The sequence below is a fragment of the Protopterus annectens genome, chromosome 1.part2 (assembly GCF_019279795.1).
Source record: "Protopterus annectens isolate FY-2018-M chromosome 1.part2, PAN1.0, whole genome shotgun sequence".
Taxonomy (NCBI): domain Eukaryota; kingdom Metazoa; phylum Chordata; order Ceratodontiformes; family Protopteridae; genus Protopterus; species Protopterus annectens.
In genome coordinates, this window is record NC_056727.1 from 612,104,232 (window position 1) to 612,126,217 (window position 21,986).

Below are 21,986 nucleotides of genomic sequence, written 5' to 3' on the forward strand. Positions count from 1 at the left end.
GTTTGGCCCGAGTTTTGGGGCCGAAAAGCATGATACGAGGTATAGCCTGGTAGTGCTGGGGTGCTCTCAGGAGCATTGAACCAGGTTTCAGTTACTGCACAGACATCGATGTTCTCCATACTGAGGAGTGCTTCGAGAGCCTGCATCTTGAGATTTAGACTTCTGGCGATGAGCAGCATTACCCTTAATTTTTTTCCATTTTTGTTTTCTAAGGAGGTGGGTTTGTCTTTTGAGCCTTGCCTAAAAAAGGCACTATGGGGGAGGCAAGAGCCTTAGCCAATATCCGGAAGCCCAGTGGTGACAGATGCAAGCCATCCCTTGCGAAGCAGCGTGGCTTGTCCAGCATGTCATCCCAAGCAGACAGACATTGGATCCCCCTAGAATGACACCAGTATTTGAGCCAATTATTAAAGCTGATCATCTTGTCTTTGTATTTTGGCATCATTCTTGGTGAGGGCAAGATGCTGCTCAGGGTCAGGGTCATACCAGCCTGGGCTACATAATCAGAGAGCTCCTCTATGTCTCTTTTTATGTAGTCCAGGGAGGTACATCTCAGGTCATTCATGCCGGCATGGACAATGACTGAGTCATATTTGTACTTGCTTTGGAGTGACCTGAGTGTGTGTGTTATGTGGTGGATCCTAGCTCCCGATAAGCAGCTCACCGTTACCCTCTCCTTGTTCAGCCTGGTAAGCGGAACGTCAGTGTGTCTGATTATAGAGTCACCTATTACTAGTGTATCCGGCATGGTGTTTGGCCTTAAGGGCTGTGATTGTTTGACACACTGATTTATTGAAGTATGTGTTGCATGTGTTATGTTTTGAGGTGGTGGATTTTTGGGTGTCTGCTTTGGGAGCCTCTGTTGTTTTGGTAAGTTTTTTGTTAGAGCCTCTGAGTATGTCTTTGTGTTATTATGTGTTTGGTTTGCAGTTGTGGTAGGTCTATGTGGGACTGGGTTTGGTGTGTGTGTGGTTACCTTCTCCTCCTGTCTGGTCTTGCCAGTCCTGAGTTGAGAGAGTTCAGCCTCCAGTTTGGCTATATAGTTGCATCTCTCACATGTATTTGTGTTTGTTGGGAGGAGGAGAGGGTTGTCTGTGTACATGAGACAGTTGTAGCATTGTCTCAAGATTCCCAGATTAACCAGCTGAACCGGAGAGGATGCTAGTAATCTACCACTCAACATGCTAGAATATTATAAGGGAGTGCTGTGCCTTTAAGGGAAGTGGGTACTGACAGGGAAGGTGGGTGGATGTAGTGCTTACTTTAGTTAGCGAGCGCTTACTTAGAAGAGAGGTTTTGAGAACAAGTGCTAGGCTTATAATAAAGCGATTAGACTGATTATTATAAGAGTAGAGCTTTCTTAAGGGAAAATTTGAAGAGCAGACTTGGCGGAGCCAGAAAAAGTTTAACCAGCGCTGCGTTGTGCGCACAAACATGGATTTTAAACAGGGAACTTCAAAAGAGCTACAAATGGTCCAAAACAACCAATTACTACAAGCTCTTGTGCTGAGGTCACTCCTTCAGGAACAGATAGGCTGCTCAAGGCTCCCCACTCCCACTGGTGAGCAAAGAAACTTCCTTCTATCCAAGTAAGGCAATGGACAATACAGGAACTACACCACAGCCCAGAATATAGCAAAGCCTGTATACTGGTCTAAACTAGTCGAGGAGAGGCGGGAATACAAGGATATTTTTTTTTTTTTTTTTGTTTTTGAGATGGAAAGCACACAGAAAAGTAGGAAACAGTAACTTGGGAGTTCTGAGGACTTCAGGGTGTTCGTATTTTCTCTTATTTGGATGACCCTCTGATTCATGCCCTATCTCAGCAGCTTCTGCTTCAGGATCTAGAATATACTATGCTTCTGCTCTGCAGAATGGGGCTCAATTTAAATTTCAAAGTCTGTTCTGACCCCATCTCAGTGCAAACTTTTTCTGGGTTTCAGGATTCAGACCTTGCCAATGTTGGCTTTGCTTCTACCTCTCAAAGTCCATTTTTGACTATTTCCAGTCTCTGGTTATCTCCTTAATAAGAAGTACTGCAACAGTGAGAAGTAGGACATTTACTATTATGGTAAGATCATCCCCAACGTAACTTTCCTTAATGAAAATCAGAACTGTGTTTAAAGCAGACCATTTGCCTCCCCTTTTTCTTTTCAGCAGCAGTGTCCAGGGCAGAGAGAGCCTTTCATACCTTCAGGGTACAGCAGCAGGTCAGCTGAGTTGCTTCGTGGCCTGTAGGGCTAAAGCTCCTGCAGCCTGGATTCTACTAACAGCTTGGGCTCTTAGGTGCAGCAGAAGGAAGGACGGTTGTACCTATCCTGAGGGGAGGTCATGTGCCTGCATGCTCCTTGAGTTAGATACCTAGTGAAGATTGGGAATGTATAAGGGGGCATGTCCTAAAATGGAAATACTGAGGGATATTGGCTGAGTTGCAGCAGCAGTATGACAGTACACTAGACATTCCCATTTCATGTTTGCATAGGCATGTGCAGGTGGGAAGAGGGAGTTGGGGCATAAGGAGAAACCCCCTGTCAGCAATATGACACTACACTGGGATACCTCAATGTTTTCACCATCCCCGAGAATGGGTTGGAGTAAGTCTGGAGGCATGTAGGAATGCCTGGTAGACCTGGTGGATGAGGAAAAGCTCTGATGTCTGCTGTGGTAATCTGCAGGAAGAAAAAAACTGAAAAAGAGGTTCATCTCTTTCCTTAAGTTTGTGTATTATTAAAGCAACGCAGAACAGTTGATTGCTTGCTTCAGGTAGAGAGGTGCTTTTAATGGCTGTGCAGATCCCTGCCAATCTTTCCACATGGCTTGATAACTGCAGTGCTTTTTGTCATTAGGCAGCTGACTGCCTACTGGAAAGTGGTGTAAAGGTCACTCCTATAGGATGTGGATACTTCTTGATCTTACTTCAAAAATGTTCCAATTCCAGGCATTTGTACTGTGCCCACTTGGTCAGTTTATATTTTTATCAAACATTATTGCTTGAACACCAAAGAATGGATGAACGGAGAACAAAAAAAGCACTAGTAACTCAAAATTTTCTCCGCTTAACAGGATCCCAATAAAGGCAGTCCCACACACAGTCTATAATAGCAACAAGGCACAAACTGTTCAGTCAGTGACCGTGTAAATAAAAGACAGTTTATTTAAACTTTATTACAAAATAAAATTCAGTTGATTAAGTGCTTTCATTTCCACTCTGGAAACTTCTTCAGAATAATGAAATCACATGTGCGGACATATTTATACTTAATTTAAAGTCCAGTTCATTCTAATTAAGTCATTAATTGGTTTAGTTTAATTAAAGGTATAGTACAGAATGTTAAAAAATGTGTATATACATTGTGACATAAAAATAAATATAAACTTAATGACATTATAAAACCAAAAGCACATATATCTGGCATCATAGGGTTCAGTAACCATTATTAAAAAGTTGTTCTAAAACCGCTAAGTTTAATGCTACAAACTAGACCTATCCTATAGTATGCTATCTAAATTCATACATGTAAATATAAATAGATATGTTAAAATAGATGTTTAAAATATTTGAGATATGAAATATGTGATAATAATAAATAAATACAAGTGTAATGTCTATATAATACATAATACAAGACAAAGAATTGATACATCATGTTTCCACAGTACAAAGTCATAACTAAAATTTGTTCACGTTCTTACTTCCTAATATTTAATTAATTGGTTTTCATTTTGTTCATTTTGTTTGTTTTACTTTATTTTGTTTTACTTTATTAGCTCTTAATCTTAAGGCTGGTAGAAGTGATACGTGGTCATTCATCCCAGGGGGTGTGTTCGAATCCAAACGTAGCTGCCAAATTAATTCTCTAAAACACAATTTATTTTCCCAGTCTCCCTGTCTACTATCCCTGGGGGCCATTTCCAAAATCCAAAATTTAAAGCTGGCTTCTGTACATGACAAAGTATGTCTATAAATTGCATTTGTTTCCCTTTTTTTATTGATGTCATACATGTGTTCATATATCCTCTGACGGAGATGTCTTTCCGTTTTTCCCACATAATAAGCCCAACAGAATGTACAGTAAACTAAATATACAATCCCTTTTGTATAACAAGTGTAGTGTTTGCTCTTAAGGGTAATTGGGATAGTGGGTAATAGTAAATCCCCCTTGTTAGCTACAAAAATGCATTGGGAGCATCTTCCACAATGGAAAGTTCCTTTTTTGTTATACATGTCTTCACTATTCTCCTGTCTGGTCTTCTCAAAAATATTTTTAAGATTAAGGCCTTTTCTAAAGCTATAACACAAATGCCTATCAAATACTTCTAACCTGTTGGGCATACTCTTAAACATGTCCCATGTCTTGTCAATGGCCCTTCTCATCAGGGTAGTGTCTGAATTATGTGTCATAACTAAAAAGAGAGTAGTATCTTTCTTTGTGTAAGTCCCCCCATTTTCACCCTCACCAATTGTGTTGTAACCAATGTTCGTTGTGTTGTGTTCTGAGTTCGGTAAGGGTACAGATCTTGTACCCCACCCCTTAATCACCTCCTCCTTAAGGGAATTAATAAGAGAATCAGGATAACCTCTCTCCAAAAATAATTTATGTACATATTCCATTTCATTTATGAAATCTACATAATTGGATGTCATCTTTGCCACCCTAATCATTTGTCCTTTTATGATGATCTTCTTCTGTAAAGGGGGTGGTTGCTATTGTAATGTAGATACGAATTAGAAAAACAAGCCTTCCTATAAATTTTCGACACATATTTCTCATTTAAAATATCTTTTGAGATAGCTACATCTAAGTAGTGTATCTCATCTGTGTTAAATTCATGTGTAAAACTAAGAAACTTGGTAGAGCTGTTAAAAAATTCCATAACTTTTGGAATATCATCCTGAGTACTCTTCCAAACTATAAATATATTGTCCAAAAAAACGAAAATATTTAACAATATTGTCCATAAATGGAGAAGTAAAAACAAAATGTAACTCCCAGTATAACATGACTATGTTGGTATAACATGACTATGTTGGTGTAAATGGGGTGTAAATGGGGGCGCATGCTGCCCCCATAGCCACACCATCCGACTGTTGAAAAATGTCTCCCTGGAAGTAAATGAAATTGTTTTTGAGAACCAACTCTATATTCTCTAATACAAGTCTAAATTTGTGTTTATTAAGAAATTTGAATTCCGTTAACATGTGTTCAAACCACTCTAAACCTGTATTGTGTGGAATGACGGAAAACAAATCCTTTACGTCGACAGTGAGAAATGAGTAATGGGATTGGTATTGTAGTTGGTTAATTTTGTTTAACAAATCCCAGAAATCACAAGGTCACTCCTACAGGATGTGGATGCTTCTTGATCTTACTTCAAAAATGTTCCAGTTCCAGGCATTTGTACTGTGCCCACTTGGTCAGTTTATATTTTTATCAAACATTATTGCTTGAACAGCAATTGTTGAAATCTGTCCTGTGGCAGCTCAAGTGCTTTTAGGACTCCTTCCCTTCCAAGTCCCTTACGTTTTGAATTCCGTCAGACTCTGACCCCGCAAAGAAGTTTTACGTTTTACTGCTGGGATTCTTCTCAACATTTACCTCCAGTTTCAGGTTTTATAGAAATAATTTTCACTATGTCATTTGATATAGGAGTCTACAACTAGGCATTTTGCAGTGGTCGCTCCCCCCATCCCCTTGCTTCTGGATGGCCTTTTGTCTAAGATGGTGGCAGCTGGCTGGCAGTGGACATTCTGTTGTGTTATTCTGCAGCAATGTTTCAGTTATTATGATTGAGCTTGTTGATGTTTTGCTTTGAGTTATAATGTTGTGGTTCAGTTTATCTGTATTTGGTCTGTGGACTACATGACTAGGTTATTGTGTGCAGACTGCTTATCACATTACTGGAATGCGTTTATGATGTTGTATATGGTGCTTCGTGTGTTTTCATGTCTGGGGTAGTTTTTTAGACGGCTGTCTTGGCTTAAAACAGAAACTTTATAATGAGGATATAAGACTGCAAAATGTTCCTGTAAATAAAGAATTTTTATTTAACAGATAACTGATTGGTATTATTGACTTGGTAAAGAGAAAAAAAATGCCTGTATGGAGGTATGTGCCTTCTCTTCCTCCAGTTTCAGGAATGTTTTTCTAAGAAAAAAATTAAAATGTATTGTCTCACTAAACTTTCATTAACCAGTGCAGCTCAAAGTGTAGCAGTCCATGTAATAATTTAACGGAATTAGGAAAGGGTAGTTGCAACAAATGAGTTTAGGAATGGCTGCTGCTTTCCATAATCCCTTTCAATTTCTTAATTCTCCTAGTAGGCAAGTTTTCCGTTTAGCTTTCTGTTTGACAAGAGTAAAACTTGAAGATGTGGGTATTGCAAGCAATTCATCAAGGTTATGTGATAAGAATCTGTTCAGAAAGCACAAGAGATGTTGGGCCCAAGAACGTATTCTCATCATATGCATTTTGTGCTTTAGCCAATGAAATGACTTCTGGCAAAGAATACTCTTCAATGACTTCTTGCAAAATTAGGCAGGCTTCTTTATTCTAGACTCTTTCTGGTGCCACAAAGGACAGTATTTCAAGTCTGTTTCTGGGCATACCAGATATGAAAAATTAGTAAGTACAAAGTATTCAGGATATTGACTTTAAAGACTACTAATTTTATAGATCATTGCTCATTGTGGCTACACTACACACAGAAAATGTATATATTATCATGTTCCATTTTAACTCTCCCACATGTAGGTGATCATCTTCAGTTTTCAGTTCTGATATTTGATCTATCCAGTGATCCTCAAGGTGGTGGTTAGTAAATGTTTAGCTGCAGTATCTGTACATCTCAAGAAGCAAAAGATCTGCTAGTTTCGTCAAGTCTAGATGATTGCTTGTCATTTGGAAAAACAAAGTAATTGGTGACACATCAGTTAGACCATTGTTTTATTTCGGTCTCTGAGAGAAACAATAGAGAACAAGAGATGACCTGTGACTCCCTTATTACTGTAACTTTCCAAGGGGCATTTATGGATGCATTGTTGATGAGAGTTTTTCCAACTCTGGGCAAGAGAATGGAGATCCAGTTAGTCCTGTTAATAGTTTTGCCAACATCCCGCTGTCAGAGCAAGAGAGTTTCTGAGCATATTTGAGCATGTGTCTTGTCACATTAAGCTAGTCTGTCAGGGAGAGTTACATATGAGAAGGACAGCGGCATCTCAGTAATGTTTGGAACTGGTCTGTAGATCTTCTACATATGATGATTTCTATGTCATGGGACACAGAGGGAATATTTATGCTGGACAGACAAGGACAACTTATTCCTACTAATTGTATTGTATATACCATTTAAGAATCCATGTTCTGACCACAGATTGCAGTGTGGAGCCCCTTTCAACAGCTTATTCAAGGTATCTGATTAGAGAAGTTGCCCTTTATCAAGCTAAGGGATGTGAAGCCAAAGTTTACAGTATGCTGACTATTTTTCAGGATTGTTTTCAACTAAGCCATCTTCATATTTGCAGAGAGACAATACTGCAGTGATAGTGCATATAGACAAGTAGGGAAGAGCCATATATTTTCAGTTTTGTTTTCAGTTTTGTGAAGAGGTAGTTGAAATTCCGTGACTCTAGAGCACTGTCTTCACTTGCTAGCAATTAATGTTCCAGGCCTGCAAAATGAACAGGCAGATATTTAGAGTGTGTGTGTGTGGGGGGGGGGGGGGGGGTTGCCTTTGCTCACAAAGGGAAACTGGATCAACTTACTTTTTCTTAAATTTACTCGGATGTGTGGAGAATCTTCCACAAGCAGATTTGTTCAGTGCCTACCTCAGTTATCAGCTCAAAACCTTTTGCTCCCTGATGCCTCACAAGACCGCTTGAAATACACGTTTTCTACTTTCAGTAGAATCAAACCTGTTTGTTTGCCTTTCCTCATTTTCTCCTTTCCCTTTAAAGCAAAACTGGGCAAGGTCAGCCTCATTTTGATAGCTTCATCTTCAGCCAGACAGTCTTTGTTTTCAGTGTAGGCTGTTTATTACCTTTGCAAGCCCAGCAAGAAGGCAGTTTTCTACATCATAGCCTTAACACTGATCTTACCAGCATGGAGGACAAGATTTTGATACCGAATAACGCTTCTGTTTTTCTTTATTAGTACTAAACATTTTAGAACTTAACATAAGAAAGTCTTGCATACTGAGAGGAACGTATTCGTTTCATGGACTTTTTACACAAGGTTTAGATTCTTTACACTGTCCCATACCATGGTTTCTAGACTGTTTAAAACATTTTATTAAAGCCCATGTTTTGCAGTTGTCTGTCCACAAGCTGTTGTTCCACAGTGAAATTATATCAACGAAAACCAGTCTACCTCTTCTGTCAAAATTGAAATGTCATTTTACTAACCCAGTGGCCATATTGTTAACATACTTTACAAATGTATGTGCACAGCGTAAGTTAGAAGTTGCAACATGATCTACTGTTTGCAGCACTAAGTTTAATGGACATGGGGGGGGTAGGACAGGTTGTGTCATGGCTGTGTTTCAGGGTGTATTGTAGCTGGTGTACACGAGTATACAGTATCAAAAAGTTTGGTGGCCAGTAGTCCTGTCCCCTGTCTGATTTTTAGCAGAAGTTCCACTGCTTAAAATTCTATACCTCCTTTACGTTTCTGGTGTGAAACACCTGCCCTGGATGTGCCATTGCAAAAGTCCCACCAGATATTTGGTTTTGTAAATTCTACACCCCCCCCCCAAAATTTCTGCTATGAAACATCCATCTCATGTATGCCAATGCAGAAGTCCCACCCAGACTTCCTGCCATTTCTCATCACAGTTTTCACTTTCTGCCATTTTACATCACTATTTTCTTGAATCCATATTCATTCCTTGCAAAACATTTTTGTTTTCCATTTTCTATTTTTTGTCCTCACGCTTTTGACTGAATTGTATCCTTCTTGGAGCATTCTGCCTTTTTTCACTTGATCTTCTGCTGTGGTGTTTGGGCTTCCATATTTGTACCTTGTTTTGACATTGCAGTGCCCTCTGTTTCAGCTGTTTCTAACCCCCCATTATAGTGCTGTTTGATATGTAGCCTCCTGTTACCTGCTTATGAAAGGTGACACCATTTGCAGAAGGAAGTGCCCTATTTTCACCAGAGCTTATAAAAGTTAGTAGAACAAAGTGTCTGGATGGTCGGCTTAGTAAGTGTAACATAGAAGAAAACATACCCGAAGTGGATAATGTTACACCGGCACCTTTCTTTGTCAGCAGTTTGGCTCATGGCAGTTGAAAGTAAATTGATTGTGACATAGATGAGTTTGTAGAGCAGTTTGTCTGGAGCTGCTGTCTTGGTAAGTAAAAATTAATGGTATTAGATGATAACAGTGAAGAATTCCAGGGAGATAAAGATATGCAGGCTTTTGCAAGATGCTTTAATGCACACACTAATATATCTGCAGTGTCTGATGTAATAGAAAGGATTATCATGATAGACTTAGTAAAAGGTACAATTACAAATGTATTATAGGAACTGATGACGCAGGCCTTGAACTGTAAGGGGTTCCTAACTGACTGCGTCTCCCAGAGAAGGCACAACTGTACATGAGAGCTAGACAAAGAGTACTGAGGGAGGGTATGTCTAGAGCTATGTGATGGTCTGTGACTGCAATGTATAAAACTACTGGCTGAAGTAACAGCCTAGAAACATATATTTTTATACAGTTCAGGCAATGCATGGCATTTAAAGGGAATTTAATCAGTTGGCATTCATCTCTAAGAAGCTTGATCATATTTATGAACAACTTGATGCTATGCTCTTGACAGCCATTGAAGAAGCTGTTATATCATGTAGACATAAAAATATTTTAGAAACCCTGTACAGAATAGATGCCCTGCTTCTTCTTATGTGTAGCTGTATGACGCGGCAAGCTCTAATGAAAAGTACTGTTTTACTCTCTGAGATTCTTTAAGTTGGATATCCTGTTAGTATTTCAAAAAATTATTGAAAAGCAAAACATGTAAACATTTTCACCTTACACTTTCCTCCTTTTATGCTTAATTTCCTGTCTGCTAGCAAGTTTTGCCAGAAAATTCAAAGCTTCTTCTGATCTTACAGCCTAGAAGAGCCTAGTTCTGGCTGTTCAGCTCTTGCACTATGATCCTGCAAAAGGCTTTCAGGGCCTCATTGCTTCAACTGATGACTGCCTGCATGTCTGTTCCGGTAGTCTAAATAATTCCAATGAAGTGCCCTTGGAGGAACTTCGAGGTCCTTTAAGCCATCAGGAGACCTTCTGTTAAACTTTTGTATGGTACTTAGTAGAATACGTTTTCCATTTGGGTATGATATCATCCCTTTCCCCCTCACTCAGTAAATCTTGAGGTTTGCTTGACCTCTGAAAGGGATCAGTCTGATCACTGACCTTAGTAATTCCATGGTTGAAGTGTGGGTCTCTGCCTGCTGTGTTTGTCTTGATTTTGTGGAGGGCAAAAGCGTATCGCAGTGCAGACTAGTCAAACAGTTGCTGATAACTGGGTTCTTCATCTTCACTTTAGAGGGAAGACGCTTTGCCAGTTCTGGGACTTGGCTGCTTGATAGTTTAATGCATACATTATTTGATACTGCTTGCAGAGTGGAACTTTTAGTTATTTGTCCTGAAGCACACTGTTTCTGGTAGCAGTTACCTCCACTAAGTGGATTTATGAGCTGCATCTGTATTAACTTACCCTGAGTCTGTTCATCTCCTTGTCTTATTCTGAGGAGCTGATTTGAAGGTGGGGGAAGTGGGGGGGGGTGTTTTATTCTGAGATTGGATATGTACTGTTACATTGCAGTTTACATTTCTAACTCAGTAGAGTAATTTAGCCTGGCAGTGGGGATGTGTTTTTCTTTGGTCCAAGTAGTTAATGTTTTCCAGGGTCATGGGGTTGGGGGGTCATATGATTGTTAAAGATGATTACATTAAAGTTGTATCCACGTCATATGTGCACAGTAACCACCTGGTCCTCAGTGTATAACATACTAAGCATTGTAATTTGTCAGCATCCTTTGTCAGTGAAATACATTTTTTGTGTGCGTTTCTTCTTCATAGCTTCTTACTTTTCATTAGGGATTATTTTGGGGGATACTCCCAAAGTTTTTGCCCAGTTGTTCCACTCATTGCTTAGGACTCTTCAGAGTAAAGTAGAGACAAAGCTTCAAGAGGGTCATCTGCAGTGGGTAATTTTTGCAGTCCCTCTGCTCCTTGTGTAAAGCTTCTATGCTTTGGTTCATGGTTAATGACCCAAATGAGCATTAGTCATTAATAATTTTTTTTATAATTATTACTTTTGTTTGCTTGTAGATGCGCCCTCATGTTCAGATAGGACTCAGGACTGGGGATCCTTGGGAGGTGTGCATCCCTTATCCTTAATGCGGCAATGTCTCTGTACTGGTTAAGGGGGGTATGTACTTTCAATATTTAGATAAACTGTTGCTAAAATGGGCACAATAAAGGTATGCTTAAATGTTTCCTCCATTCAGAGGGCTTTTGAAGATTGTGTGATATGGTCAGCATTTTAGTATTTGTTTACAGTAATTTAATCAATTTCACAAATATCTTTGATAATTATTTTTCTTTACTTCTGCTATATTATTTTGTATTTCAAAGGGGTAACGATACATGTGAAAATTATTTGGAAAATAACATTAGTTTGTGTTTGCTGTTCTTAACTTAACTTTTGTATATCTGTGTGTGTGCACATATATATGGATCTATTTCAGTAGACTGAACTTTTAAATGTTCGAAGCCCATATGGCCGATACCATAACATCGAACATTAAAAAGTTTGAAAACTAAAGTAGAAAAAAAATAGAAAAAAAAACAAAACTAAACCTGCATAACAGGGGGGCAAGCCCCCCTGCACCCCCTCACACCCCCCACTACTTAAATATACCAACTCCGAGATCGCACTACATTGTGGAAAAGGGAAATCTTCCCGTTCCGTACTGTATGGGGATCTCCATTCAGTCCGTTCGAAGTTTTAAAAGTTCGATCGTATGGTCTCGGCCATATGAGGTTCGAACTTTTAAAAGTTTGATCTACTGAAGGGGACCCATATGTATACACACTCACACACATATATAAATATAAATATATATATATATATATATATATATATATATATATATATGTATGTATATATATATATATATATATATATATATATATATGTATGTATATATATATATATATATATATATATGTATGTATGTATATATATATATATATATATATATATATATAAATATATATATGTATACGTATACATAAATATAAATATATTTATATAAATATATATATGTATATGTATATAGGTTCATAGGTTTATACTAGGCTATCTGCCCTAAGGCATTTATAAGCCTAGCCCAAATTTTTGTGGCTTACGCCACCCCTTATATGAAAAATACTGTGCCCATTAGTTTGTTGTGCCTCTGTCCAGCAGTGACACAGAGATGATTCCCGGGGTAAACCTACGATCTCCCATCCACAGGTCTAGATTTCTCTTGAACAGAGTTAGCGAGGTGCTCTGCCTCACATGGACCGGGATTTTATTCCACAGCATAGGGAGTCTCTGAGTGATAAATCTATCCCTCCAGCATGTCCTATTTATATCCGTGCTAAGGTTTAAGTCGCTTGCTCTAGTGGTTTTGGTGGATTTGGATTTTTGAGGTGGAGCATGTCCATTAATTCCGGGTTGGACATGGCCTTGTATGTCAGGCACATGTCACCTCTGAGCAGACGGTATGCGACTGAATAGAGCTGGAGTTTCTTCAATCTGGCAGCATATGACAGATTTTGGAGTCCCTTTATCCTTTTGGTGAGGAACTTTTGGGGTCTCTCCAATTGCTGCAGATGTCGGGTGAGATACATCCCGAATGGGGCATTGTACTCGATCATTGGTCTGATAAGTGAAGAGTACAGGGGAACAATGACCTCACTAGATCTGGATGTGAATCCCTTCATGATCAGGTGGGCAATGTAGAAAGTCTTTCTAACCACTTTAGCAACGTGAGTGTCAAAAGAAAGGCCACTGTCAACCTGGGTCCCCAGGTCCCTGATAACCTCTTCTGTGCTTAGTGGATTGCCACCTATATGGTAGCTTGGGGTTACCTTGTTTTTCCCGAAGGGTATGACTATACATTTTTTGGCGTTTAACTTCAGGCCATGGCTCTGGCACCAGCTATCTGTTTCCGTGAGTCCCTTCTGAAGGATATCCGTGTCCGATGCACTTTCCACTATGGCGCCCAGTTTGCAGTCGTCTGCAAACTTTGTCAGCCAAAGTCCTCCCATGTTGGCCTGTACTTCTGAGAAGTAGATGCCAAACAATAGGGGGCCAAGGACCGAGCCTTATGCCTTATATATGTATATATAAATATATCTATATGTATGTATATATATATATATATAGATATATATATATATATATATATATATATAAATATATCTATATGTATGTATACATATATATATATATATATATCTGTGTGTGTGCTTGTGTATGTGTGTGTATATATATATATATATATATATATATATATATATATATATATATATATATATATATATATATATATATATATATATATATAGTTTCACTGTACAATCTCTAAATACGGAAATGTTGAATTTCAGTATTTTGAGACTGAATAGTGGAAAACCCAAAATCACGAATACCACAACCGCGACCATTCACACACACACACACACACACACACACACACACGCAAACCAGCAAATAATCACACACACATACACCTACCTAACTACACTAAAACAAACTTAACAACACACGCAAACACACCTAACCTACCTATAAGCAGGGGGGGTGTCAAGCCCCCCTGCACCCCCATGTAGGGGGCTGCGCCCCTGCACTTATATTTTCTAACTCCAAGGTTGCACTAAACACACGAACACACAAAAACACCACCCCAAACACTCACACACACACTAAAATCCCTACCCAGTACCCTCACACACACAACACTTACCTGAAACCCCAGATAAATCCAAAAACCGCACCACACGTCACGAATGCGACACCATGATAGCGGCGGATTTGACATTTGCGGAGTCGACACTTCCACATTCGGCATAGTGCAGTTTCGGGTAACTGCACTTTCCACTATTCTATCTCGACGTACTGAAATTCGACATTTCAGTACGTCGAGATTGTCTAGTGAATCTATATAGATATATATATATATATGTATATATATATATATGTATGTGTGTATGTATATATATATATATATATATATATATATATATATATTTATTAATAGATATAGAAGGGTCTACTTTATTTCATTGAAGTGAACTACTGGCACTGGGTAGAGTACTGTAAGGTAACTAAAAGGTATATGCCCTTTTCCCCACTGTAGTGCAATCCTGGAGTTAGTATAAATAGTTAGGGGGATGTGGGGGCCCCCACTTTGGGGAGTTGAGGGGGATGTAGCCCCTCACCTAGTTTGGTTTTATATTATATTTCACCGAAAGCTTCAAAACACTACATTTTAAACAATAGACATGCACACTTGCAACATCAATGAGTAACTCCTTCCAGAAGACAATGTAAACCCAAACTAGGTGGGGGGCTATCTGTTGTTTTTTCATACATAGTGCCACAAGTACTACCACCTTGGTGTTGTAATTTGTGGGACTGTGAGTAGAAATATTTCTTGGATAGTTAACTATCACTGCATTCAGTCCCTCCCAAAATGGCTATGTGCTGAGCTGCCACATTTTGAAATTTTTTTTTTTGTTAGGGGGTACAGTCTTCAAGAAAAAGTCTCTGTTTTGGTATGGCAAATAAATAATGGTTTACTTCCTAATCCATTCCTAAGTCATGTGATCAAATTACCTTCTATATATCACTAACTGTGTATCTAACATTTATATTATTTTGTCTTTTCCTGGTCCACGAGGTTGACACAGTGGATCACCGGTCCACTGCCAATCAATAGCGGAGCAGTGATCCGCTGTGATGGATCATCGATCAACTATTGATTGGTAGTGGATTTTTATCTAACATTCATACTGACGTCTGAAAAAGAAATAATCATTGCCGTATTAAAATTATGATGTGCTCTGCATTTGTTTACCTTCTCAAATGCTCATTTCTGTTCCTATACCTTCTGTCAGTTTAATAAATATTGAATCTATCAAAACTGTTGGGTAGCCATTTTCTGCATACATTTTTAAGAGTCTCCACTTCATTCACAAATGCCATGCAATCTGAAATTCTTTTAGATAATCTATCAAATTTACCCATTACCAGATTTTTTTTGCCATCTGACAACTAGAAAAATGCAAATATGAATTAGAAAAAGTAGGTTTCCTAAAATATCTATGCACAACTTCAAATCAGGGCAGCTACTGTATAATTTGATATATCCAAACACAATCAACTCCCAGTCACTTTGTAAACTTAAACTCCCCCTCTGTTTGTTCACTAGGTAAGTGGACTGGTCACTTGACCCTTTTTAGCCACTACCCAAGCTCAAAGAGCAGACAGTACATCAGTTTTTCAGTCGACAATCCATCCATCCACCCACAACCCCCTTTTCTTTACTTACAAAAAGAGTATATAGCAAAATTCAGAGCATGCATAATGGTACGAATGAATGCAGATAGCTAAGATTAAAGTACCTAGACACAGTGCAGTGATAAAAATGTATACATAATGCATGCCAAGATATGCATCACAGTGCAGTCATGCATATAATATAACTCCAGTATGCATATTGTTTGCACACAAAATTAATTAAAAGAAAAAGATTAGTAGTAGGTTTTAACTATTTAAAGAAAAATAAACTTCATCCACAGAATGTGCCATAAGATGAAAATATCACCCAAATAATGCAGTTAAACCTTCATCGGTTTCACATAGGTTAAGCCGGTTACATGCATGGACTCCCAAGTGACATAAAACTTGATAGGTAACACGGGTTCACAGGTTGCACCCATTGCTGCTCCTTTAACTTGTTTGAAAACATCAGCCTTCAAAGTAAAAACAGTTGTTCAACACTATATCCATGAAATGAGACTATTATATTGCATAGATAATTTGTTGCAACATACTAAACATTCATTAGAACATTTCATCCTGTTATTTTGGAGATCCTCTTTAAACTTGTGCCTGCATACATTATTGTCATAATCCTTTGGGCACATTTCTTGATCCTGTCTCTCTCCAGCATGAGAGGTTTACCACCTTCAGTCCTCATGTTGTACCTGCTGTCCTTAAGTCCCTTATTACTCTGTAGATCTTTTAGAAATGTTTCCATTAACTTAATTGACATCACACTATATAGTAGTAAAAAATGTGCACAGAACTCCACCCGTGGCATGTTGAGAACTGTAGAGCGGTAACAAAATATTTCTTATTGAGCCAGTTCCTAAGCTAACATCTTTTAGGCTTTGGTGACTTGCTTATTCCATTTTTTGTCTGCTGCCCCATTTCTGCAGTCAGCATTACCCCAAATCCTTTTCCTTTTCTGTTTGCTTACCATATTGCCCCTTATATAGTATTCTCGTTTGGGATTGCTGTGATCCAGGTGACTTACCTTGCACTTCTTTGCATTAAACCTTAGTTGCCATTTTTGACCTACTGTGGTGGAGTAATAGTATGTCTGTGCAAGCTCTTTTCTTCATCACCCTCTTCCATCTTGCTATTTTCTGCAGAAAAGATGGATTGTATTCTCTTTTTCCTCATAATATGTAACACAAAGTTTCAGAAGCATCTTTGGCTGGGATGAACCGTACAATGTGCCTTTTGATTGTTGCCAGTGTATGTCGTGCATTTCATAAATGGTAGAAATATAGATGCATGAAGGCTTTGTGTAGATTTTATTTGTTAAAGGTGTGGGTGACCCGATGCAAGGATGTTTTTTAGAGGCAACCTTGGACACCAGGCATAGACATATGGAAAGCAGTAAGATACGCAGCAAGTGTAAGAGTAATTAAGTTTTACACTGCATACTACAGAAGGTGGACATTGGGTTGTGATACGTAATGACATAATGGAACTTTTCAAAAATAAGTTCTAATAAAATGATACTGGAATTTTTGTACATGGTCAACATTGCAAGAGGGGAAATTAAGCTAGATAAATACAAGAACAACATTAAATTAAAAAAGGGTATTACTAAATATTTTCAACTGAATAGTATAAGAATAACACTACAATGATACATAAACAAGTTTAAAGGGGAAAAAAAAAGAGTATAGTCCATTTAAAATGTAGTCTTTACTAAGCCTCATAATTCTACAATTATCGATTGTCTGTGTAACAATTGATTTTGTAGGACATTATCAGGTGTTTAACCAGTTTGTTTCTTTCTTGCACTGTGAGATGGTTCCATGTAACAGGCTAGTTTTGTGAATTATTTTTAATCTGCTGCCAAACCAATGAGAGTCCTGTTGTGAGTTGGTCCTTTCCTGTCTCTGTGGTCTTAGAAGATGGTTGGATGTTTTTTTATCTTCAAACCAGAGGAAGACAGCACTCAAGGTGTATGGGCTAAATAGTGAGGGAAGCTAATCACATACTTGTTCTTGGAAACAACTTGCATCCAGTTTGCTTTTTTGTAGAGAGAAGTAGTGGTGTTCTCCATGACAGATGGGGAGCTAAAATGGCAGATTCTGTTACAGGTACTTTTAAGATACTTGTACTGTATGAGAAAATTGTATGTGAAATGAGAGCTATCATAGGAAGAACATGTTCTAATTTAGGGACGAAAAGACCAATTTCTGTTGTCTTTCTAACACTGATAGTTAAACTAGATAACTTGTATATTATTTTAAGCAAATATTTTAGATACATCGTAGCAGCAGTGGAGCAGTTTAGAATAGAATTCATGAGAGAGTTCTGAAAGTCATTTACAATGTTTTTTTTTCAGTAGTCTTCTAAATAAAATTGTGTCATATCTACCACTGAGCTGGTCATGAGTGATGTTATACTCTTGTTTGCTACTGCTGTTATTCATTAATTACCTTGTGTGTTGCAGAGCCGTAGTGCAGCTTTATTGCATTGTAGTAGTTGTCTGAAGTTTTTAAACAAACATAATGTGTATTTTAAGAAGATGGTTGCACTAAGCTGCTTACATATGTAACTATGTTTAGTTAGTTTGATGGGCTGCTTGTGTTTATGTTTGATGAAGAACTGGCTTGTAATGAACTAAACTGCCGTATAAACTGTTTGCCAAATTCTTATTACTTTATTACTCTTACCTTGAAGTGCCCATTTGCATTTTGTTATATTACATAAGGGTGCCAGTAAAGCTTACCATCCTCATTTGAGTTCTGTTTGTTGCATTTAGCATTATCCCTGTACATCAACCAGCAAGGAGTGGAGTGATTGTCCCTGGTACCCTCATACCACCTAATGTAATGAAGGTATGTGGGTTACTTTCAGGGTTTGACAGACGTGATAATGAGCATTCTGTCTTTTATCTCACATAGCTTGTTATAAAATGGGTCATTCTGTCTTGATTTATATTTCACCATCTCATCACAGTGCTATTTACTTTCTTAGGTATTTCTATGCACTCTGTGAAGGATGAACATACAGCAGTCAACATGATTCTGCATTATTTGGACAATGATACGATGATGTTGAACTTTATCTACCAGAAAGAGTTGTTCTTCATCCCCTTGGGATTTGCACTGAAGGTAGGGCCTGTCTGAAGGCTGTGGTAGGATGTTACAGAGCTTATTAATCAGTGGTGGCTGTCTGTCAGCTTTCATGTGACAGCATTATTTTGCTTAATTACACAAGTAGTGCTTGCAAGTATTCTGGAGAGTTTGTGTTAATTGACCACTGTATTTTGTCTGTAGCCCAGACATGGGTTCATGAGAGAAGTGAATAAATGTTTTCAAAGCTGCATTCTTGTATGTGGAACATTTGTTAAAAGCCCAATTACTCTTTTTTTCAGCTTTGGAGTAAAGGTTGACGCAATCATTGCACTGAGATATTTTTTCTTATGAGGCAAGTGATATGTTGCGTCACAAACTGTAGATGTTATTTTTCTTCTGCATTTCACTCTACCAGCTGTATTGCCTTCATGGTTGCAATGATAGCCCTGGCACGGTTTGCCTAATTTCCATTTGCCTGGAAGCCCTGTGGATTGTCATCATCATCCTTGGTGTACTGCCTTAGTAGAGTGTGCAAGTAGGCCCACTTCCCCTCCCTGGTAGCTTTATTGACATTCTGCATGTATTTGGTTTGGGTTCCACTGCAGGGAAGGATTTGGTGCCTTGTAATATAGGTATGCATATTCAGAAGAATATTGCCATCTTTAGCCTCTGTCATAGTCACATTTGCAGTGTATGTGATCTGTTTATTCCTCTACAGATTTACAGTCTAGAAGTAAAAGCTGATGAAGCTGTCAGCTACCAGTCCTGTTCATATTTTTAAACACCATATGTTATGTTGCATCATATTCCTTACTTCAAGTAGAATAATCTGAGAAGACTGGAAATGTAACTGTGCTGTATTTCTGCTTGCCACTGGGAAAACGTCCTGATAGTTTATAATAGGGTTGCGTTAAGAGTATTGATGTTGTTGTGTCTTTTGGCTTATCCCGGTTAGGGGTCGCCACAGCAGAACTCCGGTCCGCTAATGTTTGGTAGTGGATTTTTACGTACTAAGTTACCAGCCCTGATGCACAACCTTCAACGAAGGCATGCCCATTCATGCATGCCGCCACACAGAAGACGCTCTAGCTGAGAATCGAATGGGACAACGTCTTGCTGTGAGGCGACAACGCTACCGCAGCACCACTAAGAGTATTGATGTGATGGATGAAAATATTCGTAGTCACTGTGATTTGGAAAAAACAAAGCTACCATATAGCCCTTGTGTTTTCTCTTACACAGTCTGTTGATCCTTACTCAGTTAAAGAATGAGGTCAAAGACTCTGAATTTGGTAAATTAAGAATTCATTGCTACAAAATATAATCTTGTATGGTATCAGAAATGTTCAAGTGAGAGATAGATGTAATGTTGCATAAAGCAATTGATGTGTGCAGAGCAAGTGAAATTCCTTAATCAAAGTTAAATTAGTAACGATAATAATTACAAGTGTATGAAGTTACCTGTGAGACAGGGAAACTGAAATGAGGAAAAGAGTAGGAAAGAGTTGTGAAACAAGCACAAAAAGCGTGAGAAATGTGTAAGGTGCGGCTATAGGCAGGACAACAAAAAATGCCCTGTGATTAATTAAGAAAGAAAAATCATCATGCAATGAAAAAAGTAATGAAATTAAATGTTTGTGAGCATAGTATGTTTTGGAAACATACACAGGAATAATAATATGCAAAGAAAAGGTGCAGAATCAGAACTATAATTCAAATTCTGTACTGCATACAGTTAAGGTCTTTGCCTGCTATGCAGAAGGTACAAGGTTCAATCCTGACCTCTTGCCTAAGCTTGTATGTAGTTTGCATGTTTTCCTTGTGGGGTTAATCCTACCCCCCCCCAAAAAAAAAAATAATAATAATATATATATATATATATAAACATGCTGAGTGTTTCCACCCCAGAATGACTCTGTCTCAAGAATGGAGCTGTGGTCAGCAGCACAGACTTTAGATGGTGCCCATCAGGGGAAGAGTTGTATAGACCAACCACTTTGGGCATCAGTTGTGGTGTGCGGTATCCTCTAGATAGGAGAAGACTTTGCACACCCTGTCATGGCTAGCCACTTGATGTTGCCCATATTGGCCAGTGTGTGCCCAACATAAAGCCCAGCAGCCCTGGGTCAGTAAGTTACTGGTTGGCTGATGTCCAGTGATAAAAACTGCTTAATATAACCAGAATGAAAGGAAACAGCAACAGTTGAGCAAAAGAAACAAAGCTAAAACACCTGTATATGTATATATATATATATATATATATATATATATATATATATATATATATAAAAATGACATTTATACAGTAAACATGAACTATTATAGATAATACATATCATTGAAACGTGATCTTAATATATTTTTATTTATTATTTTTATTTTATATTTAAAAAATTTTATTATATATATAATAGTTCATGTTTACTGTATAAATGTCATTTTATATATTTTCTTCATGTATTTGAAGATTTTATTTCTATGGTTTATATATATATACCTGATGTCCAGTTGCCAGCTTGGATTACCTAGGAGATCTCTGTTAAGCAAAAGCTGGACGTAAACATATCATCCTGCCAAACATGAACTAAAGGTCTCTATAATCGGTAGATGTTCACTGACATGATGTTCCTTGGAAGTGGATGTCATGATGGCAGTAGGAAGCTGGACATCTTCTGCATTCAGGAGACAAGATGGAAGGGCAGTACAGCAAAGCCACTTGCCTAGAGATTCAGAGGTTATTACTCAGGAGGAAGACAGACTACAAATAATGTGGGAATTATGGTGAAGGAGATGATTCAGATGGCAGTGAAAGATATTAGATTTAGTGACAGACTCACGGTAGTTGGCAATAAATTACCACATCAGAAACTTCCCGTTATGACTTACTGTATCAAAAATGTCCTATTATGAATATGTAGTTCCAGTGCATAAGTTTGTCCTTTCGTAGTTTATCTTTGTGCCATACATGGCAATTAATGTCACAACTGTACCCTTTTCTATAGTAATAGCTGGCATTAATGCCTTTCAGTCTTCATCTTCATACAGACCTCTGCTAACTTCACAATCCATATTTTCTAATCGCATTTGTATTCTCAGAACATTTTCCTTGACAAATAGCATTTCACACCGGTGTCCCTTTACACATTTAAAAGTTTAACTCATTTATTTTTATTCTTACCTCAGCTGTTATAAAGATGCCAGACTTTTGTTATCTTCATCAATCCCCAGAAAGTGTGCCTTCTGGTATAGATTAACATGTTATTCATGTTAAAAGACAATATTTTAATCATTTTATTTTTCCCTGCACATTAATAGGAA

The 21,986-nt window shown here is 38.1% G+C and overlaps 1 protein-coding gene across 1 annotated transcript in view; it reads left to right on the forward strand.

Moving 5' to 3' along the window:
- POLR1B (RNA polymerase I subunit B) overlaps positions 1-21,986 on the forward strand; it is a 498,537-nt gene that overhangs the window by 96,505 nt on the left and 380,046 nt on the right. The window contains exon 5 of the mRNA XM_044057995.1: positions 18,568-18,704. Within this exon, the coding sequence (XP_043913930.1) occupies positions 18,568-18,704 (137 nt within the window). The remainder of the gene's footprint in view (positions 1-18,567; positions 18,705-21,986) is intronic.